The 25,451-nt window shown below is 36.6% G+C and overlaps 10 protein-coding genes across 10 annotated transcripts; 2 read left to right on the forward strand and 8 right to left on the reverse strand. All coding sequences in view use genetic code 12, as the record gives it.

Annotated features, from left to right (window-relative positions):
* Nucleotides 1-86: 86 nt before the first annotated feature.
* On the reverse strand, nt 87-2,369 carry DASC09_060720 (SCF ubiquitin ligase complex subunit; the record flags this gene model as incomplete). The annotated part of the gene is made up of 1 exon (XM_064999656.1): nt 87-2,369. The coding sequence occupies one exon, from the start codon at nt 2,367-2,369 to the stop codon at nt 87-89; it is 2,283 nt and encodes a 760-aa protein (XP_064855728.1).
* A 615-nt stretch (nt 2,370-2,984) lies between these two features.
* DASC09_060730 (Slk19 protein) lies at nt 2,985-6,419 on the reverse strand (the record flags this gene model as incomplete). Its single annotated transcript, XM_064999657.1, has 1 exon — nt 2,985-6,419. The coding sequence occupies one exon, from the start codon at nt 6,417-6,419 to the stop codon at nt 2,985-2,987; it is 3,435 nt and encodes a 1,144-aa protein (XP_064855729.1).
* Nucleotides 6,420-6,833: 414 nt separating this feature from the next.
* Nucleotides 6,834-11,353, reverse strand: TCB3 (Tcb3p; the record flags this gene model as incomplete). Its single annotated transcript, XM_064999658.1, has 2 exons — nt 6,834-11,159; nt 11,345-11,353. 2 exons carry the CDS (start codon nt 11,351-11,353, stop codon nt 6,834-6,836), a joined length of 4,335 nt encoding a protein of 1,444 aa, XP_064855730.1.
* Nucleotides 11,354-11,904: 551 nt separating this feature from the next.
* DASC09_060750 (transcription initiation factor IIA large subunit) lies at nt 11,905-13,044 on the forward strand (the record flags this gene model as incomplete). The annotated part of the gene is made up of 1 exon (XM_064999659.1): nt 11,905-13,044. One exon carries the CDS (start codon nt 11,905-11,907, stop codon nt 13,042-13,044), a length of 1,140 nt encoding a protein of 379 aa, XP_064855731.1.
* Nucleotides 13,045-13,817: 773 nt separating this feature from the next.
* On the reverse strand, nt 13,818-17,693 carry BEM3 (GTPase-activating protein BEM3; the record flags this gene model as incomplete). Its single annotated transcript, XM_064999660.1, has 1 exon — nt 13,818-17,693. The coding sequence occupies one exon, from the start codon at nt 17,691-17,693 to the stop codon at nt 13,818-13,820; it is 3,876 nt and encodes a 1,291-aa protein (XP_064855732.1).
* A 330-nt stretch (nt 17,694-18,023) lies between these two features.
* Nucleotides 18,024-20,843, reverse strand: DASC09_060770 (uncharacterized protein; the record flags this gene model as incomplete). Its single annotated transcript, XM_064999661.1, has 1 exon — nt 18,024-20,843. The coding sequence occupies one exon, from the start codon at nt 20,841-20,843 to the stop codon at nt 18,024-18,026; it is 2,820 nt and encodes a 939-aa protein (XP_064855733.1).
* Nucleotides 20,844-21,115: 272 nt separating this feature from the next.
* On the forward strand, nt 21,116-21,903 carry DASC09_060780 (uncharacterized protein; the record flags this gene model as incomplete). Its single annotated transcript, XM_064999662.1, has 3 exons — nt 21,116-21,197; nt 21,317-21,389; nt 21,498-21,903. 3 exons carry the CDS (start codon nt 21,116-21,118, stop codon nt 21,901-21,903), a joined length of 561 nt encoding a protein of 186 aa, XP_064855734.1.
* A 101-nt stretch (nt 21,904-22,004) lies between these two features.
* On the reverse strand, nt 22,005-22,955 carry RRP42 (exosome non-catalytic core subunit RRP42; the record flags this gene model as incomplete). Its single annotated transcript, XM_064999663.1, has 1 exon — nt 22,005-22,955. The coding sequence occupies one exon, from the start codon at nt 22,953-22,955 to the stop codon at nt 22,005-22,007; it is 951 nt and encodes a 316-aa protein (XP_064855735.1).
* A 406-nt stretch (nt 22,956-23,361) lies between these two features.
* On the reverse strand, nt 23,362-24,024 carry DASC09_060800 (emp24/gp25L/p24 family protein; the record flags this gene model as incomplete). Its single annotated transcript, XM_064999664.1, has 1 exon — nt 23,362-24,024. One exon carries the CDS (start codon nt 24,022-24,024, stop codon nt 23,362-23,364), a length of 663 nt encoding a protein of 220 aa, XP_064855736.1.
* A 726-nt stretch (nt 24,025-24,750) lies between these two features.
* DASC09_060810 (uncharacterized protein) lies at nt 24,751-25,299 on the reverse strand (the record flags this gene model as incomplete). Its single annotated transcript, XM_064999665.1, has 1 exon — nt 24,751-25,299. One exon carries the CDS (start codon nt 25,297-25,299, stop codon nt 24,751-24,753), a length of 549 nt encoding a protein of 182 aa, XP_064855737.1.
* Nucleotides 25,300-25,451: the final 152 nt, after the last annotated feature.

A 25,451-nucleotide genomic window follows, 5' to 3' on the forward strand; every position in this document is an offset into this window, starting at 1 on the left:
AAAATGGAAATAAAGTAAAATGGAAATAAATAAGCCTTATCTGATAGTTTCAGTACTATGTTGTTTTTTTATTAAGACAAATTGAATCAATTATCTTCATTAATAGTGTCAGGCGGAAATCTGCCAAAACTGTTGTTCTCGTTATTTGGAATCGCCATATTGGTGAACACTGCTGCTGCTGCTGCCACGGATCCGTTAACGTTGTTCATTGTGTTTTCTCTCACTTGTTGCTGTGGTTGTTGTTGCGGTCTTACTGAATCTCCTCTTTCGCTGAAAAAAAGGGATTCTGGCGCTGGAAGCCCTTGCTGAGAATAAATATTACTCCATTGAAATGGGGCAAATCTTTGCCTTCCATTATCTTGAGGAGTTCCTGCAATTAAAGAGTCTGTGCCTGAATTTTGCTGTTGCTGCTGCTGCTGTTGTTGATGTTGCTGTTGTTGTTGTTGCTGCTGTTGTTGTTGTTGTTGTTGTTGTTGTTGTTGTTGTTGTTGTTGTTGTTGTTGTTGTTGTTGTTGTTGTTGCTGCTGCTGTTGTTGCACTGTTCCGGCAATTGGGGTAAATACAATATGATTTGTTACCGCATTGTTTAATATTCTTTCAAATTGTTGCTGCTGCTGTTCCAGCTGCTGCTGAAGTTGTCTTTGCTGTCTTTGTTGAAATAAAATTTGACGATTGAGTTGGTCTTGACGCAACATCTCAGAAGTTTGGTTCGGTGCTGAAGAAGGTATTTGAAGTGCTGTGTTATATTGCAAACTTTCTTCAGCTGCATAAATACTAGTTAAGTGATCACGAAGTTTCTTCACACCACTGCCACTGAAAACACAGAACAAGGACCTTTGTTGTGGTGTATACTCTTCTGGTGGGGCGCGGCAAAATCTCTTGAAATCAGGTCTCAAAAATGACAGAATGCCTGTCAACGATAAATGTGTTAGTTTAGGGCAAAAAGTCAATAGTAGATATATTGGATGGGTTGATAATTGGGTACAGTATGATAAATGTACTCGTTCTAAAGTATCACCAGGGCCTCTTTGTTGAACTAATTGAGTGATGCCTTGATCAGTTATGTGACCACACTTGACCAACCCAATTCTTTTTAACCTTGGTAAATTGGCTAATTCCACAACCGATGCATTGGTCAATTGGGTACAACATGCTAGATCAATGTACTGTAACCTGTGACAGCTTGAAACTAACAATTTGACCCCATAATCAGTTATGTTGGAACAGTGACCTAAATGAAGGTAATGGAGCGATTTGTTTAATAATGCTAATGATCGCAACGAAGCATCAGTGATATTTAGACACTTAGACAATACCACGTTTCTTAGTCTTGGAGCACATTTCACGATTTTTTCAATGGAGCGGTCGGTAATATAAGAGCAGTCAGTAAAATCCAAAATTCTTAAACGATTCAAGAATTGAATATCTGGCAATGGCTTAAATATTTGATCAGAAATATTTCTGTTTTGAGAGATTCTGAATTCCCTGAGTTGTTCCAAGTTTTGAAAAACATTTGACAAAGATATATCTGTAACATTTGGGCATCCATGTAGATCAATTTCAACCACGTATTTAAAATTTTTAGCTAATTCGTTGATGGCATCATCAGTAACATTTTCACTTTTCGTCAATTTAATTCTTTTCAAATATGGACATTGTTTGAACAAATTTATTATCGATGCTTTGGAAACTTTTCCAGAATCCGGCGCATAAACCCCTTGTAAGCGTGGACAATTTGTAGCTAAAGCGTTGAATATTTCATCGTTAATACTTTTCACTCCTGACATATCTATAGATTGAAGTTTCGAGCAGTTCTTCAATACTTTTGCGATTGAGGCACTGGTGAGTTTTGAACAGTTAACCAAGGTGAGACGTTCCAAATTTGGACAGTGTTGAAACTTTGATAAGAATTCATCGTCGGCAAAGCTTGAGATAAAACACACATTCAAACGGCGAATATATATACGATAATCGAAAAAGGTCGTCGACAGATCAAGGTCAAGGATTCCTTGAATGTTTTGGTATGCTTTTTTGGATTGTAGTTTTGGTCTAAACCAAATTAATTCCACCAATAATTGAGCCCAGTATTTACAGACTGGCAAAAGAAGGGCCAAGTCTGCCTTCTCCTTAAAGAATGAGAACACCAATACGAGGATTTCTGGTGGCAATACCGATATCGACGATAAGTCTTGTTTTGTATAAGGATGTACGAATCCGAGGATATTATCATGGTTGATGTTCACACTGTCATCAATCACTTTGACAGACGGCGAGCGATTATGTATCTTTGGGGAATTGGTAATTGAATTATTCTCTGAGCCAGACTCATCTGACGATTCAGAAGAAACATAATTGGCAAGATGGCTCATGTTGTTTGTGAATAACAGGAACTCCAATCACTCGGTAAACAAAACAACAAAACAGCACAAACAAATATTAGGAAATCAGAAAAATTCAAGAAAAAAAAAATTGATGGCAAAAAAGAAACAAACACCGTGCACAAAAAGGGAGCAAGATGGGTTTAAGTCAATAAATGAGCGTGGTAAATTATAAGAGACAGGAATCCTGGAAAGTTGAAGAAGCCGGAGATTTTCAGGTACCAATCAATGTGTATGGCCCCAGCAGGTAATGTAGTTTGGCGGGAACAATTGATGAACTGGCGACTCATAGCAGATTAATAATAATATACGGTGATAATAATTTACAATGTTGGTTGTGGGAAAAAGGCGGTGGAGAGGGGCTGTCCCGTGACTTGAGACTTTTAGTGTTGTGCGCACGCACGCATTCTTATCGTAAATAGCTACTGATTCATATAATAATAATAAAGAATTTCCATCAATAATAGCACCTAGCAAAGAAAAAGTAACCAAGAAAAAAATTAAGTGAGGTGAGGTCAAATAATATATAATAATAATAAACACCATAGATTTTCATTAAAACAACTTCATAAAATAATAGCAAACATTTGTTCACATTGCCAAACTTCAAAGCTTATCGCCAGCATTCTCCATAACCACCATCTTATCCCACAACTTCACCAATTCAGATTTACCCTTCCTCTCATTTTCCAATTGTTGTTTGAAAGCTTCAACTTCTCTTTTCAACGATTCATTTTCTGATTTCACAGCATTGAACTCTGATGAATACTTTCTTTCATACCCTTCTTTCAATATTTGGACTTTGTTGGTGTGCTTTTGCGAATATTGAACGTATAAATCATCAGATAACTTCTTCAAGCGCTCTTCTGTCTTTTTTTCTGACTCAAGTTGTTGAGATCTCAATCTTGTGAGCTGTCTTCTGGCATCCGATAATTCATCATTAGCTCCTGCTAATTTTTCATTCAATCTGTCGTTTTCCACAGATAACAGCATTTTATTATCTTCCATATGCGATAACTCAACATCCTTGGAATTGATAGTGTTTTGCAAGACAATAACTTGATGTTTAATTTTCTCTAATTCTTCGATATAATTTTCCTCAGAATGGCTTAGTCTCTGCTGATATCTAGATAATTGTTGTTGCTTGTCTGCAGAATCATGTCTGAGATCATCATACTTGTCCTTTAACTTATCATAATCACGCTGGGTGTACTTCATGAGTTCTTTGGTGTCAGATAATTCTTCCTTGTACTTTACAACTTGAATCTTCAATTGATTATTTCTATCGGTTAGTTCGCTAACAGTTTTATTCAAAATTCCAATTTTATTGTTGATAGAATTAATCTCTGCTAATTTCGATTTTTGCTCATCCAAAGCATCAAGATACTTGGATTTAAGTTTCTCATACTCATTTTCCAACTCGTTTAATTTCCTATCTCTATGTCTAACCATTTCTGTGGCTTCATTGCTTTCCTTAATGAGCTGTTCATTTTCCAAAGCTCTGACACGAATATCGTCTTTATAACTCTCAATTTCTTTTTCATAACCTTTAAGAACCCTCTTCATTTCACCACCTGATTCCTTCAACTCACTAATAGATAGCTCCAAATTATTTTTCATTGACTGTTCTTGCCTGGCTCCGGCTTTCAATTCATTTAGTTTTTCAGTAACGTCGGCCCTTTGTTTATTGATTTCATCAATTTGATGTTTTAAGCCAAAATTTTCTTCATCCATCGCTTCATGCTTTTCTTTCAATTCCTCAAGCTGCGTTTCCACCTCTTGAATACGCTCATCTTTGACAATAATTTCATTGTTCATCTTTATAGCCTTACCTTGTAAAAATTCCACTTTGTTGGTAAGCAAAATCTTCTCGTTACTTAAGTCCTCAATTTCAGCAAGATGTTGCTCCCTTTCTTGTCTCAATTTTTGGAGTTCTGTTTGCTTTTCTTTGTAAAGATTTTTGAACCTATCGCCCAATCTCGTGTACGAGGCTAATTTTTCATCTTTGGAAATTACATCCGTTTGTAAGACGTTGACATTTTTCTCAAAAATCTCGTATTCTTTTGTCAAGAACTTATTTCTTTCTTGTAATTGTTTCTCAATTAATTTCAAATCATCAAGTTGATGTTCCAAATCTTGAATTTTTAGATTGGATGCTGAAGCTGCTTCTGATAGTTTCAAAAGCTCTTTATTTTTGTTGCTCAACTCTAATTTCAAGACCCGTAAATCTTCATCGTATTCACTTTGGATTTTCGCAAATTGCTTAATTGAAAAAGTTGGCTTTTCTGCAGGATTTTCAAATGTTATCTCTGAATCATCTCTCGAAGCTTCAAGATTCCTTTCAGCAAGTGTTTCTTTGACCAATTTTGCTAACTCAGATAATATCTCTTCGTCTTCATCATCAGCAATCCCGAGTAATGAATCTCTCCTATTTTCTTTGGCAGCGGACAACTTCACAACAGTTTCTTGAAGTTTCTTCAAGGGTGACTTAGATTTTCTGGGAGACATTTTTGGCTTATGTGTTGATAAAGGACTAACAGTGGTCTCTACGTTAACTGGTTTGGAAGTATCTAAAGAAATATCAGCATCATCTATAATTCTGCTTACCTGTTCAGTTCTTGGACTAACTGCAACGGCTTCAGTCATTCGAGTTGGTGTAGTTGGTACCTGATCCTCATCATCATTATTGCTCGCCATCGATGATCTCCTGGAGTTTTCGGCAGGTGAAGAAATGGAATAGAACATATCAGTATTATCAAAAGTAACCCCTGAATCATCAGCTTCCTTGTTTGTACCTGCATTGCTACCCTTAAGGAAAAGTTTTCTAGTCATATTGAACATTTTTTTATCCCTATTGGTGGCGCGAACCTTTTTTTCGCTGTGTAGGAAAGTCACCCCGGGGCCTTTACTAATTGGGCTATCCTCTTCAATTCTTGTGAGTTGCTCATTGTCACTAATGTCATCATGTCCTTCATTTTCTTTATTGTCAATATCGACCTTGCTAGGGCTCTTAGTCTTCTTTGGAGTCCTGCCTTTCAAAATTCCCCTTTTTCTAGCACTCATGAGATATTCTCGATTTAGAATTGCATCAATGGTTGAAGGTTCAGGCTCAGGATTTTTCTTGTGGAGCTTTCTTTGAGCGCTAACTTCGCCAATTAAAGAGCGGCGCTTAATTGAAAAACCCGGACTAACAAGAGGAGTACGAATTTCGTTTTCTGTTGGGGTTCGTGGATAACTCTCATCGTCACTATTTGACTGTCTGCTGGAGTTGTATGATGATAGTTGGTTACTTGGGGTTTTCTCAAAATGCGATTCTTTTGCAGCATATCTTCTGAAATCCTGGTGATATTCACTATCATCTTCATTTTCTTGTTTTCCTTCCCCTTGTTCTTCTTCGAGGTAAAGTTGGCCGTCCTTACCCTCGATCCAATATTTGCCATTATCATCGACATAATATCCTTTTTCAACCCTGTAAAATTTGGTACCTCCCTCTTCAAAAGAATATTCGAATCTACTATCCATAAAAAACTCTGATTGATCCATTTTAGCCCGGCCTATTTCCACTTCATTATTTTGTTCACTTTCTCTCTTTCCTTCCTCTTCCTCAAATTCGGCAACATCAATTACCCCACTTTTGGTAATATCTCCCTGTGAAAGCATTTCAACATCCATGTCTTCTTCTTCTTGTCTTTCTTCTTCTTCTTCTTCTTCTTCTTTATCAGCATGGTCTTGAAGGAGGCGTTTGGTCTTGTGATCATTTTTTTCTGCAATCAATCTGAATTTCTCATCCAAATTAGCTTTGGATCTCATGAGACATTTCTTAGAAATGGCCTTGTTATTACTTGTGCTCCTTGAAACTGTGAGAGGTCCCATTTTAATTAGATCATTGTTTTCCTTGTTGGAATCCAAGGTCAAACTTCTTCTTCCATGTCTTTTGTTATTTATTCCGTGGGGGATCTTCTCCAATATGCTGAATGAGTCGTCACCGTCATCGCCATCATCATCACTCATATAGCGGCGGTCAATATGATCACTACTCATTGTTAATTGGCGTTAACGCTGGTAAGTTATTCTCCTGGTTTTGTAGGTTAACGTGCAACAAAAACAAATAGAAGATGTTTTCTTTTTTTTTTTTTTTTTTTGTAAACAAGGAGTGAAAATAAACGCGTCTTCTGAAAATGCAGAAATACCCGGACACTGTTAAGTAATGGGGTAACACACCCTCGTGAATCAGGGCCTTCATTCGAATAATATTATTCTTTCAGATCACCCAAATTGATGATATGACGTTAAGCTGCTCTTGTCGGTATTACAAATCATGAAAAAAAAAATTCACAAACTGTAATAATATAAAAAACTAAACAATAAAAAATATGTTATACAAACAAAAATACATAAGGGTTTGCACCATTTTGAATGGTTAACAAACCACCAACCTTTCCACAATAACATTCATCATGCCGATGGAGCAGAGTATCTGACATTAATTACAGCATTACCAAGGTTACCAAGTTCAACAGTCAAATCGTCAGAATTATCAACAACACTATTAATTGCAATACTACCTTCGGCAATCTTTTTATCCTTTCCTAATCTGTGAGGAACCAATGCTTCAAAAACTAATCCATCTTCAGGGATAGCCTTGAATGTAGCTTCTTCTGAAAATTTGTAAGTTGCTTCATGAACCTTGCTTCTCCTGGTCTTCAAAATCTCTTTGGTTCCCAAATCATTATTTTTCAATAACACCCTCAATGATAAATGTTGGTGAGTATCATCAAGCCCGTGTAATTCTTTGATAGTTATTCTGCCAGTAGATCTCTTACCCCCGAAAATCGCAGTGCTGGAAGTCATGGTACTTGAGAGTTGGCTTTCGTTAGCGCCGCCAATAATGCTTGCTGCGCCGTTAGTTGGGGTTGACACAAATGAGCTTTCCGCATCATAGGTAGACTCATTACCATTGATTGTGGATTGGGTATCAGAATTACCGTGCCCAAAGTGTAAAGAATACCTTTTGCTTTTTTTACCACCCAAGGCTCCCAAAATTTTTCCTCCGCCTTTACCAACTCCACCAGCAATTAATCCAACACCACCAACAGCACCTTTAGCAACACCGCCAACAAGCTTTACTGGAACCTTGCTAACTGCTCCAATACCAGGAAGACCACCGCCGAATTTTTCAATTTTTGGTCTAATATATTGAGGTTCAAACCCAACTCTAAAATTGATCTTTCCTGCTGGTTTTCCTTCCAACACCAAAGGAGTGGAAACACTAGTCTGATGACCTGGTTTCACTTGTGACAAATCAATCAACGCATCACCCAAGTAGTCGTCATCACCTGCCAAGTCCCAGTCAAACATTTGAACAACTAATCTCGTTCTCTTTAATGACGGTATTGGGAAAGATGCAGATTCATTGAATGTTGGATGCAAAGTCTTCTTTTGAATTTCTGTTTGGAAAACCTTGGCCCCATTAAGCTTGATGACAGCGTATGGGTCTGACTTCCCATTACTGTCAGCAGCGAGCAAGTCTTCACCGTTAAGAATATCGAGAGTAAGTTTACCAGTATCAATCATAAGTTCACTAGGGTGTAGTTCAACTTTAGATGGCGAGTAAGATACTTGCAAAGTGACGGTGCTTTGAGAATTGCCGTTGCCAATTTTAAGGGTCGTTGGCTCATTGTAAGCCTTCTTCAAAATTTCTAAAGTAGAGTAACAATGTTCGTAGTAAACATCTTCTGGGGCTTCTGCCTCTTCCTTGGATGCTTCTCTAACCACAAAGACAGAATTCTTTAAATCTCTAATGAAAATTGTTGAGTAACTGGAGGACACTAATCCTGCATTAGCAGGACCAGCAACTAGTCCTGGGTAACCAACTTCATCCACCAAAACGTGTAAAAAGGCCTTCTTATGATCCAAAGAACCCTTGATGATGTCAACACTCAACACACCACTGTTATGAGTGATTAATTCGGAAAGCGGAATTTGTTTTTTGTGAGGATCTCTGTTACCATAAGGACTATCAACTTCCACCCATTCATAATCTTTTGGTTTCTTTTTGAACTCAAGTTGCAATTTTTCTTGTTCTTCTTTTTCTTTCTCCATTTTCTCTTGGATCTTTTCATCTTCTTTTTTCAAGTCTAAGAGTTCCTTTGGTGAATACACAGCGGTTGTTGGGATAAAACTTATAGAGTATGACAAAAAGCCCTTAGAAGTTTTGGATTTTGGTTTAAACAATGGAGCTTTAACTATTTTTTCGCTTCCGTCAACATAGTAATATTCACCACTTGGGCTCTTCTTCAAAAGCTTGTCAGCCTTGAATGAGGTGTCCCCCAATATTTTATCACGTCCATTCTTTTCAGCATCAAAAACATCCAAAGTAACATATTGATTTTCGGAAGTCACTGGAATGTAACAAACTTCTTCAAAAATTGGACTTGAATTCTCTGGATGGACAATTGTTTGAAATCTCACTTTATCGTTCAAAGAAATTGAAACATATGGGTCAACCAGTCCGTGTAATTCAGATGCATCACGAACATGAATTCTGAAAACACCCAATGGATCTTTGTGTGATACTTCGCTAGCAATTTTAGCCATGGCCAAAGGTCTCCAAGTAGGAGTGATCTTAATAACACCTTTAGCACTCAACTTAAACAAAGAGTTACCGGTACTTTCAACTTGACTAAGAATGTCACCAAGAACGCCCTCGTATTCACCCAACATTGTGTCTTCACTGAAGCCCACTGAGTCCTTGATAACAATCTTGATGTTAGTTTCAGACTTCGAGCTGACCAAAGTTTCGATAACGTCACCAAACGATGGTTCATTGGATCTTTTCAAAACTCTAGTCTTATGCTTCAATTTACCGTCAAAGTAAATTTCTGCATACGGTGAGACTTGACCAACCAAAGAAGAAGACACATCCAAGTCCTTAGCTTCATTCAACACAAATTTCAAAATACCAACTTCGGACTCTGGAACCGGACCCTTGGCGCCGTCATCCAAAGTAGGAGCTTCAAGTTCTGGGAAATAGAACAAATCAAAGTTGGCAAAACCCACATGTTTGCCGCTAGATTTCAATTTCACATTCAATCCGGTAAATTTATCCTTTTGGTAGCATGAGGTTAAATCAAATTCTGCGGTACCCACTAATTTGTCCTTACCAAATCCACCAGACTTATAAACATTAATAAGCAAATTCTGTTCAATGGAATTATTCAACACATAATAAGTTTTATTCCAAACAGGGTTTTTAGTACCAGGTTTGGTGTCAGTTCTAATCTTCTTGTCTTCTGCAGAATTTTCAGTACAAAGGACAGCATAATAATCACCAGCATTAGAAAGAGTAATATCCTTTAATTCAACGGCAAGAACAGAATTGATATCGGTAGATGCAGCACTCATAATATCAACAAGGTTAACTTCCTGGTAATTTGGAGCGATAAGGAAACTCTTGATACCCCAGTTAATACCTTCATTAATAATAGACTTCAAACCAGGAATAAACTTCATAATATCAATACCAAAAGTATCACCACCAATTGGTTTCAAGGCGTAGTCAATCTTTGGAGGCTCCAAGAATTGTACTCTAATAAGCTCAATCATTGGGAACTTATCAGTAAAAGTCAATCTGATTTTCATTCTACCAACAAATCCCATATCTTCAACGTTGATTGGGAATTTCTTGGAAATGATACCTTTACCAAGAGCAGCCTTGATCACAACCTTTGGCATGATTTGCTTTCTAATTTCCGCCTTGGTCATGTTTTCTCTGTTGTTGGGATCAAATGCAAAAGCCCAGTCCATTTCATAAGCATCATTGGTAATTTTGGTATATGATTTAATACCAGTAATTTTTGGAGCCACTGAGCCCAAGTGGAAGTGGGTAAGTTCAATAGAATCAATACCACCACCTGGAGCCACCCCGGCCAAAATTGGATTCACGTTAGTCTTCACAATATCCCCCATTAAAGGCATGTAAATTGACCAAACTTTTGATAACAAATTATTACACCATTCTAAAGTTTCTGTTTCATTTTCCAAACGGTCAGAAATAGAAAGTCTCAACATATCATCACGGGTATCTCTAGTGAATCTTCTGAACTCAGCTCTGTAGACTGAAGTAGCACCAAGAAATACCAAACCAAGCCACAAGAAGCTGCCGCCAACTCTGGCAATTAACCAAGAAAAGAAACAAGTACCGGTAACCAAAATAGTGTTCACATATAAATCGCTGTAGTAAGCATCACTAAGATAAGTTTTCATCGCTTCGGATTTAGCCAACATTGCTTCACCATCACCGCCCTTATCAATGCCGGTCTGAAAATAACCAACGCTCTCCCAATCAAAAGTAGCAAGGTCGGTGTTCAACTTACGATGAGATGGCTTTGGTTTTGGCTTTTCGATAACTTTTGGCTTTTCCACTGACTTTAGCTTTTCTTCTTCTTCTGATTTCAGGAGTAAATTTCCAGCAGCTCCTGTAACGAGCTTTGCTACATCATTGACGCCTTTTCCTACTTCGATGGCATTCTTGCCAATATCTAGGGCTCCTTTTGCTAAACCTTTGTTAATGTTGTGAATGTCTGAGGCACCTTTCACAATGCCCTTATTAAGGTCGGTGGCACCTTTCATAATACCTTTATTCAAATCTGAGGCACCTTTAGTCAAGCCTCCAGCAAGCTTTCCAGGAGCCTTTAAAACATTTTTTGAGCTACCATTCATCATAGTAAACCTCTTATTAACTTTGGAGGATCCTCCAGAATCACTAGCAGTATCAGGTCCCTATTTTTGGTTAGTAAATGATGCCATTGAGATATATTACTGTGTATCGTCGCTTTATAAAGGCAAACCCAAGTCAGTCCAATGGAAAAAAAATTAAGAGTACCGGACAAGAGAATATTCAATTGTCGACACCCGTCATTGACATTGACATTGCCTGACGTTCTATCCGAGAAATGAACACTTACTGAACTCATGATGTTTTCTGATGGTTTGCTATAGCCAAAAGTAAAATTCTCAGGATATCGCAAACTTGAAATACAAGAAAGAAAGGCTGTTTGTATTGATGCGAAATGGCTGGTTGAGTCTATCTCTCTGCACGTGACTCCGCAGCTGAAACTTGCTCGAAGGGAATTTCCCAGTAAAACATTTGGTTGTCGTTGATGAATTTATTCCTATTTTTGAAATTTTACTTATCCATTTATTTTTTATAGTAGCGAATATTTATCTGGCATTTAGTAACGGAAAGCACCATTGATTGCTTAGGATCATCATGGGGCGATAGAATAAATTACTTGTATACCGTGTTATGACTCCACCGCCGCGGTATATTGTGATGCAACAATCAGGTGAATATGCTAGGTGTCCGGTGTGTGGGTGTTTATCGCTGATGGAAAAAAAAAATCTAACGGAAAAAAACAATTACCAACAGTGCACAGCAGCATTGTTGATATTGATATTGTCATTGGTATCATCGTTAGCAACGCAATAGGTGCCCCTCAACTATTACTGGAAAGAAACTTGAAACATGTCCAATACCGAAATAGCCAATCTCTACAAATCAGTGATTGATGAGGTGATCTCCGATTCCAGACAGGACTTTGAAGCAAACGCCATCGATGAACAGACATTGCAAGATTTGAAGGCCCTTTGGATGGACAAATTGGCGAACACCAATGTGGCGAACTTCAGCTGGGTAAACGAGGCCAGTGGTGCCCAAGAAACGCAGCAGCAACAACAGCAGCAGCAAAAACCACAACAACAACAACAACAACAACAACAACAACAACAACAACAACAACAACAACAACAACAACAACAACAACAACAACATCAACAACAACATCAACATCAACAACAACAACAACATCAACAACATCATCAACAACAACAACAACATCAACAACATCAACAACAACAGCAGCGTCAGCAGCAGCAGCAGCAGCAGCAGCAGCATCCACAACAACTTCAACAGCATCAACAACAGCTTCAACAACAACATCCACTGCAACAACAACCGCCAATTATGAATTTCAATTTACCACAGGTACAATACACAAACTCCAATAGTCTTATGAGTGGATCAGAAATGTTGAATGGTGCAAAACCTGAACAAATGGACCCATCAGTAAATTTATCATATCCTCAAGTGACCCAAAATGTGGTTGGACTACAATTACCAAGAGCCGAGCAGGATAACTCTGGCTTAGTTTTGCCTGGTACCCAAAGAATCAACCAAGCAGATGGAGCCCAAGATTTCAACTTTGAAGTTGAATTATCTAATGGTGATGCCAAACAATTTTTGGATAAAATAAACAAAAAACAAAAACAAAAGAAAAAGAAATTGAGAAGTCTTAAACAGGTTGACGGACCAAATGATAGTGACGATGATGACGATGATGACGATTTGAACGATCTTGATGACGCTAATGATGACGACGTAGCAAATGAATCTGATCAAATCAATTCCGACTTGGATGACTCTGAAGATGAAGAAAATAAATCAGGGGATGAAAACGACAAGATGGATGATAATTATATTTTCTGCTTGTATGATAAGGTCCAAAGAGTGAAGAATAAATGGAAGTGTAACTTGAAAGACGGGATTGCCAGCGTTAATGGCAGGGATTATGGTTTTACTAAAGCTACTGGTGAAAGTGATTGGTGATATTGTTAACTTGAGTGTATGTATTGATTTTCGCTTTGTCCGATATATCTTTGATTTTTCTGCTGAAAGTTTCTTAAATCTAATTTAGAGCATAGTATGCACTGATCCATTGAAATGATTCTTCAATATCGGTATTTATTTCAATATTTTCACTTGTATCGATCATGGGGGGATCAGCCTTGCTTTATGAATTTATTTATTTATTTTTTTTTGGTTTCATTCCAGCCCACTGTTAATAGAATAGGAATTATAATTAACACCCATTGTTTGAATTCACATTTGTAGAAACTCTCACTACAACCGTGTAAATTTAATCAATATAACAGTTGTATAAATTTTAATGTTAGACCATTAATACTATGCAATATAAAATCAAGAAATTGTCGTCAGTAAAGTCATGAGTAGAAAAGAACAAATTATATGAAATACGAATAAGAGAAATCTTGATAAATGGAAATGTTGAAGAAAAAAAATGATATCAAAAAATAGAAAGTAGACAAATCAATAATAATATGTAAGATTCGAAGCGACACAGAGTAACAAATTCCTCCTAGAAAAGAAAAAAAAAACATTGAAAATATCGAAATCAAAACAAATGAACTAGTAGTTAAAAGTACACTAATAAAATACACAAAGAAAAAAGGAAATAGGAAAGTATGCTGAGCCAACTGAAAAACAAAAAAAGAGCAAGAAAGCCAAAAAAAAAAAAAAAAAAAAAAAATACAAACAAAAACAAATTATAAATTTGGAAAGAGTTCATCTAGTGGGCTTCCCTATACCAAAGGAATAGATCCAATATCAACACTTGGTCTGTCATCTTCATTTATCAAGTTAGCATCTTCCCATAAAAAGCCGAAATTGATAAAAAATTCCGCCAAGATCTTCGGTTCGATGCTTAAGGTTGCGGAGAACACAATCACCAAATTCCGCAAATTCATCTTGTTATATTCATTTCTCGAAAGTACTTCGGTGTTCAAGTATTTTATCAACACGTAGAGCACGGCTCGGTTAACTGGTGGCAACTGGTGGACCAAACTCTTGAGCTGATACATGTATTGCAAATAGGCAGTATTGTTTTTATCATCAACTTTAATTCTGTTAAGCTGTGGTGACGCATTGCTCAAGTTTCGATTATAGTCCGATAAAACCAGGTGTAATCTAGCATCAATTTCATTGGTCATGACACTGGCAGGTAATTCTCTAAGATACAATTTAAGAAGACCAGTAACACTATTAATTTCTGGGCGAACTTCCATATTTACCAAATCAATATCGTAGCTAGTATCGAATTTCTCCTTTAATTGCTTTATCATAATGGTAGAGCCACTCAAACGGAAAATACCCTCTTGATATCCAGCTCCTGTTTGGCTCAAATAATCCAAACATCTGAAAATAATACTTGGAACTCTTTCACCTTGATACTCATTGGATGACAACTTCACCGCCTGTTCTAGACTATTACCAAAGATCTTATCATTTGAAAAGTCACCTTGAGCAAGTAATTCATCAGTCTTCACTGGAGTTAAAATATTACCATTATTATTATTCGTGGTACTTATCGTGGTGTTTATTGTTGTATCATTGAAACTTGACAAATCTGTGACTGGATTGATTTGGAAATCATCATTAGAACTGAAATTTGCATCGAGTTCACCAGGAGAAGCATTGGTAACATAGGCATTACCATTCCCCAATTTATTTCTGATCCCTCCAAAGAATCTCTTCCTAGACTTCTTTGGCTCTCTGAAACTATCATCAAATTCAGAACAGTTCTCATGCTTCGGCGATACCACTGAAGGAGATTCTCCTGAATTATGAGAAATATTTTGAGAACTGATAGATGTAGGAAATTCTGTAGATCTGGTGCGCAAGTGTCCGTGTCTTGGGGTTGATATCAAATTTGACGCAGAAAAGGAACTTGATACTCCGGCAGTACCACTACTATTCGCACTGATGCTATTATTTGCCCCATTATTTATTGCTGGTAAATTATTTTGAAGTTCTACTGGTTCATTATCATATGCACTATTGTCCAGTACATATTCAATCAAAGTATTAATCCACGAATCTCTTTCTTCGTCGGTTTCCGCACAAAATATGTGCTTATTGGAGCCCGAGCCAATTGAATTCTTCTTCATCTCTTTCAACAATAAAGCATGTCTATAACCTTTGGCATTACTGGTAGATTCTTCAGATGAGTTATCGGATTGTTGACGACCAATCTGCGCTCCCAGTAACCTAATAGAATCAATCAAGTTGCCATCAAGTTCATCGTAGACCAAGAAGTTCGGACCTTCGCAACGACAATATCTTACTCTCCAGTTGGCACCAAGACCCTTGTTTCTTCTAACCAAATAACCTTGTTTTTTGAATGCCTTTTCATTGATTTCATTGCTGAAATTGTATTCAATATCATCTAGTGGGTTCACGGTATTAGAAGAAATGAACTTGCAAATTTGATATACAGCCTTCTTAGGCAAAGGAGTGTTAAACAAAGTGCCAAAATAATCCAATATCCCATTTCTTCTCACATCAATTTTGGCCGGTAGATTATTCAAGAAAATGGATTTATCAGGGAATGGTGGTAAGAGGAATGAATCGAATAATTCTCTAAGACTACTATCCAATTGGATACATTGTGAATATTTCTTCTTGAACCTCCAAATTTCTTTTTGGGATTTCTTATCAATTGAAACAAACACCATAGTTGGGTCGAATGATGACGAGTTATTCTTGTTGATAGATAAAGAAGTGATCAACTTCAAAGATATTGTGTTCAATTCTTTCGGTTGAATGAATAAAGTAGTGTCATTATCCATATCAATGTCACCGTCAGAAAATGTACTTGATTGAGGAGTAGAAGGTTGAGATTTGCTAAGTTTAGGTTGAATGGAATCTAAAGTCAAAGGCATTGTCAGTACTGATGACAAAGTAGGAGATTTAACGTGACGCTTTTCAGAATTGGAGATGTTGGTATACGCAGAATATACTGGTTTTCCTTTTACCAGCTGGTAGAAACGTTCTCTTGGGTTAGAAATATTTGTGATTCCCATTCTATTTTCTGGATTCTGTTGCCCGTTGTGGCCCCCTGCAACACCTTGATTAGTATGGAGAGAATTGGCTTTTTTGGAGACGCCCGTCATTTGCTTAGCATCACCTTCTCTTGGGGATGATGGTGAATGGTCTCTTCTGACTATTGCAGGTGAATCCAAGCCCATGATACCCATTCCGTACATTTTTGGAGTTCCCGAGTCAAGATGAACGACCGGGGAGCCTTTAGGAATTGGACTATTTCTCCCAATGATTGGAGAGCCTTTAGCACTCTGGCTATTAGCAGCTTGCACTCGAGGTTGAAAGTCGATGGCGTGGTCATTATGCTGTTTAACTTCTTTAGATCTTTGGCTTTTTGGTGTTAGTGCCGCCACATCATCAGAAGATTTCTTTGGAGCACCTCTATTTGGATTTCTTTTTAATCGTTCTTTATCCATCTCTTTTTCCAATTCATCATCGTTATGAGCTAACCCAACTGAATTGTAAGATTTGTTGATTTTTGCATCCACGAGCAGTGCTGAAGATTCATGAGAAACTCTTTCTGGGAGAATATGCTTTTCAATATTATCCATATCATTCATGATAATTGGTGAAGCGACGTTCGCCTTCATCAATGGTTTATTCGACATACTAGAAGAATCTTTGTAAGTTTCAACCCTTGGAGATGGGAGTTGGATTCTGTTGTTACTATACGTTGTCGAAGGTGAGTTGGGAATTTGAGATTGATTGATAGCTTCCGAAACATACAGGGTTGATTTTGGAGAATATATCGAGGAGTTTCTTGATTGTGATTCAATGACATCTGGATCATCATTCAAACGCAAATCAACTTTTGAATTGCTTTTACTATTGTAATTTGAGCTGACATTTGATTGACTGGTGCCAGGTTGGTTGTTATTGTCCCCACCATATTCAGATGATGCTTCTGAATAGTTATAAGGCGATTCAAAACCCGTCGGCTCGCGATTAGAAGTGGAAGGTGTTAGAGAGTCTATATGATCTTTAATTTCCAAAGATTTCTTAAATATCCCTTGATTATTTTTCTTCAATATCGATTCTTCCGTATCTAATTCTTTGGAACTGGATTCAACTTCGGATTTTGAAAATTTTAATTGATTATCTAACGAAGAAGATGATGATACCAAAATTTTCGGGTCCAAAGTCTGGAAAGTTTTAGTAGATTGCAGGGTTGTAGCACTGGATTGGGTATTACTATTATTTCCTGTGGCATCTTCTTCATTGACAATGAAAATGCTGTTCAACTTCAGGTTCAATTCTTCATCAACATCTTTTACCAAGCTCTTATATGTATTCGATGAATGGTTGACGTTATTTGTGGCCAAAGACAACTTGATCAAAAGCGATTTAACAAAGGAAAGCTTTAGCAAATCAGGCACATCCCCATCAAATTTCAAATTCTGTATTTCCGCCAATGAAATGGTATTAATGTCAAATTTTTTCTCCATCGACTCATTATTGATGTCTGTATTTATTTTCAAGGTTGCCATTTTTTCCGATATACTATTCATGGTGATTTCTTGTTTTGTGGACTCAAATGAAAACTGAGAATCTATCGACACTCTGTTATCACCAGGCATTTGTCGTTCAAAGTTCTTTCTCTCCGTACAACAGGACAGATAAAGCAGTGATTACTTGATTTCTGAAACCACCGAACCACTAACAATCAGAAAAAGGAATAATGACACTGAGACAGGGGAGAGGTCTTTTCGTTTATGAATATCTAGTATAATAGATCTAGAATGTTGTTTTTTTTAGAGTTTTTATGAATTTTTTCTTACTTGTTATCTTTCTGTAAATATAAAAAAAAAAAAAAAAAAAAAATCGCTACGTGTACCCGCTGTTACCCGTGCGGTTGTTTCTAACATCATCTGTAGATGTAATATATATTGAAATACTATTTCTCAATCTCATAAATAGTCCGATATTGCAATTACTTCTAATGAGCTCTTTAGTTTTTGAGAGGTTTGGTCCTTTGGTGTCCATTCCTGTACCAGAACCCGTAGGTCTTCAATCAACGAGACAACATCAATATGTTTGATAACTTGCAACTCTTTAATCAATTTATTAAGAATCCAAGGGTACTGGAAATCATTGAAGTTATTAATTAGTTCCGGGTAGTTCACTTTGCTGAATTTCATTACATCTTGCGAGTTGTTAATATAATAATTCTTATGTCTGAATGCTGACTTGATGGTATCTTTATTGGTTTCAGACAAACTTCCGTGCCTCAAGAATTGACCTTCTTGAATTTGGGACTCATCGTCCACTTGAATGTGTTGACCACTAATATCCATTCCAGAAATATCATTAAGAACAAGATTGGTTGTCTCTAAACAGAACTGTAGTGCTGATTGAAAAGTCTCTTCATGTTGGTAAATGCTTGCACAATCCTCGTGGAGTAAGTTAGGCTTCGAAGAAGATGAAATCATTGGGTTCATTGAATTTCTAATTAAATAATCGCTTAGATAAACCAACATATTGTAGTCATCATATCCGAGATTTTTCACAGTCACGCAAACTTTCACCAAATTCACAACAAATTTGCTGAACAATTTTCCCTTATTATTCATATACACCAATCTGTTGATGTTCGGATGACTAAACTGACAACATAGAGAAGAATATAATGGTACCAATTTAGCATTCATGCTCCCAATAAAAGAAATCTTGACGTTACTTTGGCTTAGAAGATGTCTTATATCGTAGTCTAACCAGTAACTGTATTCAGAATCAGGATCAGCATATTGAAACATCTCATTTGCAATTTTTTTATCCAAGTGTTCAATCTCTTTTTTGACGCTATAAGTGCTTTCAATAGTGACATTTCCAGCATCAACATTGCTGTCATTGCTTCGACTTCTTTTACTCTTCCTTGTCAGGGTGTCATTCTTATCCCTTGATTTCTTTTCATTATTAGTAATAAGTGGTCCAGACCAAATCCCATTTATACTAATGATTCCAATCTTGCTTATATCGGCGAAGATCTTTTTGTATTTTTTAAAACATTTGCTGAGTATATGGACAGCAATAGGTCCAGAATTGAAGTTTCCCACAAACAACAAGTAGTCACATTCTGAAAACTTCATTATCCAATTCTTAATGATAATCTCAAAAAAATTTTCAACTTGATCAGTCACTAAATTCTTGCCTCTTAAAGTCAATAATTCAATTTCTAAAGTATCGGTATCAAACCCTTTGCTTTGCCCCCATCTCCTTGCAAGATTAATAATGGCCTTAGAAGAATCTACCAGATAAACTGACTTGTCATCAACATATTTCAACAATTCCAATGGCAAAAAGTTCTGAATATTAACAACCAAAAGCTTTTTTTGGAGGTCCAACTCAGAAGAATTATTCTTATGGTCTTTATGTGTTAACTTTGAATCATGGTACAAATGACGTTCAATTGGTATACTCATTTCTGCAATCTTTATGTTACGCAAAAGCTTCCGGGCGATCAATCTGATTCTAGTTTTGACTTCCAAAGGTCGGTAACATTCTTTAAAGGTTGGAAAAACATTTTGCTGCAGCTCATTCCTGTCGAAAATATCTTCTGATTCGCACAGATCCTTCCTCATTATTTTTTCATTATTACGATTATTGGCGGTGGTCTTCTTGTCTATCATTGCTTGTTCCATCTTTGACTTTGGTAATTCATTGAACATCATTATTGGATTATCCTCAAACTCGGTTTCACCAATTGCTAATTCTCCGATGATCAAATTAGGATCGTGAGATATGAAGGCCCAATAAGAAGGAGTATTAACATCAAAGCTTTTAATGACTTTTCTTGCTTTCTTGGAATCTATTGATTCATGATGATCACCGTCCTCGCTAACTAAATCCGTTGGTGATTGAGCTTGCGAAATCAGATTCCAAATCCAGTTTGAATTCCACCAACCACCATTTTCTTGCTTATTGATATCATATTTGTAATCCTTCCCGTCCTGCGGTTCTGATGGTAGCAGTGCTTTAGGTGTTGGTTGAAGGTTGACATCATTTGTAGCGCTGAATAGGGAATACCACTTAGATTCGCTTATAGACATCTCTTGAGTTTCAGTTCTAGTTTGATTGAGCAAATTACTAGAGCTATCTATCGGGACCTCATCATTCCCACCTTCAGTTGCACTTTCGAGAGTTGGTTTATATCTTTCCATTTTGTTTTTAGTGTCGAGTAAGTCCTTAGTGACAATTTCTTCATGTTGTCCCGATTCCTTTGTACTAGCGCCTTCAGCTTTATTATCATTAGACAGATGTACGCTATGCGGGTTCTGTTTACTCATCACTGATGTTTGCATCTGATAAGGCATTATTAAATCATTCTCCAGTTCAACATTATCAATGGGTACTGCGAGGCTCCATTGCAGTGATGTTTTATTGTCATCATTACCACGTTTTTCTCCATTCCTCCAACTCCACCATGAGTTTTCTCTGGCAATCGATAAATTGCTCCTGGATTTAGGCAATTTCATGTCAATACTCTTTTCCGATTTACTCGTGGTCATATTCAATGTTGCTGTTCCATATTTATCAGCATTAATTGCGCTACCGCCAATCTTCTGCCTCCAAGTTTTCCAATATACCGAGTCCAGGCTATCGTTGATGCTGTCATCCAATGCTGACCCATTACTATTATTGTTGGGGACCTCACCCGCGTTGAGTTGCGAATTGTTCAACAAATCGGAGTCATCGATAAAACTCTCCTGATCATCTTCATATTTCGACATCAGACTGTTTCCATAAATGATAATAAAATAATAGTACTTGTCTTTGACAAAAACACAAAAAAAGCAATAATAATATATAATCATAAACATGTGGGCTGCCTTTACCTGTCAATTTTCTAATTTTAATAGCTGCAATATCAACGGCTCATAACCATGCGATGACCGATGATAAGTCCTCTTTTTTTCCTTTATATTTTCTTGTTGGTAAGTCTTTCGATGCCCGGTACAATAACGAAATTGGAAAAATAGAGAATAAAATAATATTCAAAAGAATGGACTGGAAGCAGAATATAATAATTCAGCTACAAAAAAGAGATAGTTCTATAAATGAAAACCAAGATCTTTTGAGCTCATGTATGTGAATCGATATGAATTCATGATTGGTGTTTGCTAATCTTTTCTTATTTTTAGCTTCATTTATCTAAGACGTTTGAAGAATTGCTTTGATTACTAAAACTATTTGTTATTTCTAGATCATGATGTGCTAAATCGACTCTTTGCCACTGAAGATAAACTAAAATCGCTTCAGAAGACTGATCTACAAATGTATGGCCTTTATTTGCATCTCTTTTTTTTTAGGACTTAATTCAAGAAAGCTTTAGATAACTATCATGTCATTGATGAACCATTGAGATTTACTAACTATCTTTCCAGTGAATTGACAAAAACGATAAGTGAATTTGAGATACTCAAAACCAAGAATCAGCAATTAACAAACTCCTACGATTTGACAAAGTCAATCAACGAGAAGCAAGATAAGGAAATCAAACAATTGAACCACAAAATCAAAAGGCTACAAGACGTATCTAACAAATTGAATGACCAGATATCTGTTAAAATTGAAGAGAATCGTGCCAAAAGTAAAGCCTTGGATTTAGTCAATGATGATATGTTAGCCCTTCAATTGGAAAACAATTTGATGAATGAGAAAACCAAGGAATTACAAGCAGAAAATGACCAACTTGTGATTAGGTGGATGGATAAAGTCAGGGAGGATGCCGAGAAATTGAATGATGCCAATGCATTTCTTGCCAGTGCTAGGCTCGAAAGAAATATATAAAAGCGCTATTATATTTTACTGTAAATCATCGAGGTGATCATTAAAGTTCGTGTGTATTATTTTTATTTTTTATTTTTTTCCCTTTACATAATTTTAGTTATCTAGAATATAGAATCCATAAACACACTGTTATTACCATCCTTAACAATCTCATCCAATCCTTTGCTCACAGTGGCCGCCACGTTCTCAATCATCTTGATACCTTCAATAATATTCTGACCATGCATCCCCTTGATGTATTCACTACTACCACTCTGGTTCAAGTTCAAAGATTCTATTGGAGACACCACTTTCCCGGAGCACCATCCAATAACTAGCCCACAATCACTAATTTCCTGTTCTTCGATCGATGGGTCTATGAATAAGTTATTTTTCACTACCGACAATACAAATAACAATGGAGGGGAAGAACTATTTTGGGAAGTTGTATTATTTTCCTTAATTTCTTCATCTTCGTCTTGGGGATAAAGTAACACGGTGGATGACCAATCATCATTAAATGTCGGTAATTCTTCGATATCTTTATCATTGCTGTTAGAAATCAATAACGGTAACCTTGTAGACTTCAATGCCAAATAAATCCCGAACGAAATCATGCTCAATGGGTTTTGTAGAAAACTTGTATCTGTTTTGGTGGTTCTGGCGTTGGAGGAGCTGCTCAAAAACAACACATCAACATACAATTTGAAGTAATACCTGGTAGTCAATTTTAAACATTCAAATTTGTCTGCGAAATTTCTTAAAAGTGAATTTCTCAAAATATTGGTCCAATCAGAAATAAATGTCAAATCGTCTCTCAAATTGTCAATGGTCAAGTCTAGTTCAATCAAGTCTGCAAGAGTACTCATTTTCACCACTTTACTCTTGATACTTATTATCACTTCACTTCCATCACTTAATCTGATTCTTGATGATCCGTTAGAGTTTGGTAAAAAGTTTATTGACGCCTCAATCCCTCTTAATTGATGTGATTTTCTTCCATCTGGTCGTATTGGGGTCTTTGAGGAGAGAGATTGATAAAGATAGTCCTTTTCAGATACTGAGAAACTCATTTGATAACAATAAAAATGAGATAAATTTGCTGAGAATTTGAGAGAATCAAAAATATAATAATAATAATAATAATAATAATAATAATAATAATAATAATAATAACCGGTAATAAAAGGACCAGCTACTAGTGTTTTGTTCGGTTTTGCCTCATCGTCAAAAAAATTTTAGCGAAAAAAAAAAATAGAGCACGTGCTTCAGCACGTGACTATATCACAATCAGACACATATAGTGGTATTGGTGTTTCTCTAAATTCTAGCCTTTGTTTGTTAGTAAACCCCTTTTCTTACGCTATGAAGCCAAAATAGCTCTTCTGCACAGGCTTTGAACTATGTTTTTCGTTTATTTAATGCTTAATAAATCAGCATCTATACTATTGACTTAGATTATAATAATAAAAATTCATGCTAAATCAACTTTTTAGTCCTCAAATACATTTTGAAATAACACAACTGGCAAATGCCAACGGTAATCAATATAACAATCACCACTACTTCATAAATCATGTAGTTTGTATTGGCCTTTTCATTGATATTTCTCAACCTTATTTCTTTCTCCACTAGCCCTGCTAACTCTCGCTCCATCTCCTCGTACGATGTTTTAACTCTTTGTAAATCTGTGTTGATTGGATGGTACATTTCTTGCTGACGGAAAGAGTTTTCATTCCTTGCGTCGTCACCCACTTCGACATCTAACACCACCAGTTTTTCTTCCCCTGTTTTCGACCACGATAAATCGGTCATAATATTTTCCAAACAAACGTCAAAGTACTTGACCTCTTCTGATGAACTGAATGCAAATCGGACCTTATTTGTCAAATCCTCTTTGGAACGGTATAGATTATCATGGGAATCAAGTACCTTGATATTTAGCGATTGACCATTTATTCTAGGACCGACATTCAATCGTATCACTACTAGATCATTTGGATTAACTGGGTATCGGAAACAATGGGTGACTCCTTTACCAAGGTCTTTAGGCTTTAGTGGTGGTAAGACCACCCCGATGGAAGTGCAGTGTATTAGCGAGCTGAATAGTAAGAGCAATAGAATAATTTGTCTTTGTATCATTATTAAGGGTTAAACTGATCTTGATTTTTATTTTATCTTGGTAAAAGGGAACACTGATCTGGGCAAAATGATGCTATATTTTATCGACCATCAGTTTCTGGTGGAGAAAATCGTTGATCCTGTTATGTAACACACACACACACATACGCACACGGCCCAAACAGGTTTCTTGTAATCGTTTGGTTTATTCTGTATTTCACTGAGCCAACTGGGTTTAAATGGCACTTGAGCTTTTTATGTCACAGTGCTTCTTGTAATATGGATGAATAACCAGGGATGATCGGTTGGTGGTGATTTTTCATGTTTGTGTTGTGTTGGCCAAAAATCCCCAGAAATCTCAGCGGAGGAAGAAAAACGCCAAGTAATTTCAAAACGCCATCCTGCAAAGTGTGAGATAGACGGATAAGCCAAAATGATGATAAATGTTTGCTTAAATGGCTGTGGTTTTCAAGGATAACTTTAAACTATGTGGTTCATTCCGCGAATATTTCACTAGACAAGGAACTTTGAGCATTGAACCCCAGATCTTCGGGATTGAAAAATAGACCATTTCCCTTTAAGACTCCTTTATTGACAATTTGCGACCCCCCTTATAAAAATCATCCAACTTCATACAAATAAACAGATTTAAAAAAAAACAGATTTAAAATAAACAAATGTATAAATGTATTAAATAAAGAAAGCTTTACGAAACATTATATATAATCATTATGAAAAGAAACTCACTTAGTAGTTGTCGTCATAGTTGTTGTTATTGTTACCGTAGTTAGAACCGGAGTTGGAGTTGTTGTTGTTGTTGTTACCGTAATTAGAGTTGTTGTTACCGTAGTCAGAGTTGTTGTTGTTGTTGTTGTTGTTACCGTAGTCAGAGTTGTTGTTGTTGTTGTTGTTGTTGCTGTTACCGTAGCTAGAGTTATTGTTGTTGTTATTGTTGTTGTTACCGTAGCTAGAGTTGGAGTTGGAGTTGCTGTTGTTGTTGTTGTTAGAGTTGTTAGAGTTGTTGTTAGAGTTACCACCCAAGAAAGAAGAAGCAACGGAACTGAGCATCAGAGAAGCTTGGTTGTTGCTACCACTACCACTCAAGAAAGATGAAGCCATGGATTCCAAATTGGAAGCAGAGTTGTTACTGTTGTTGTTGCTGTTGTTGTTGCTGTTGCTGTTGTTATTGTTGCTGTTGTTGTTGTTGAAGTCAAAGTTGGTACCAAACTTAGAGTTGATTTGGTTTTCAACTTGATCGACAGCGAAGTTTTCAGCGGTTTGTTGGAAGCTGTTCATGGTGATGGTAATTATAAAGGAAAAATGTAAAGAATAGAAGTTTCTTAGTTTTTTTTTCTAGAAAGAAAGAAATTAATCATTTATTGAGACAAGCAAAGGGAACTACCGTCACTTTATAATAAAATCTAAATGCGCCTAGTTTGATTTCCCTA

The sequence above is a fragment of the Saccharomycopsis crataegensis genome (assembly GCF_037102585.1).
Source record: "Saccharomycopsis crataegensis DNA, jcf7180000000098, whole genome shotgun sequence".
Classification (NCBI taxonomy): domain Eukaryota; kingdom Fungi; phylum Ascomycota; class Saccharomycetes; order Ascoideales; family Saccharomycopsidaceae; genus Saccharomycopsis; species Saccharomycopsis crataegensis.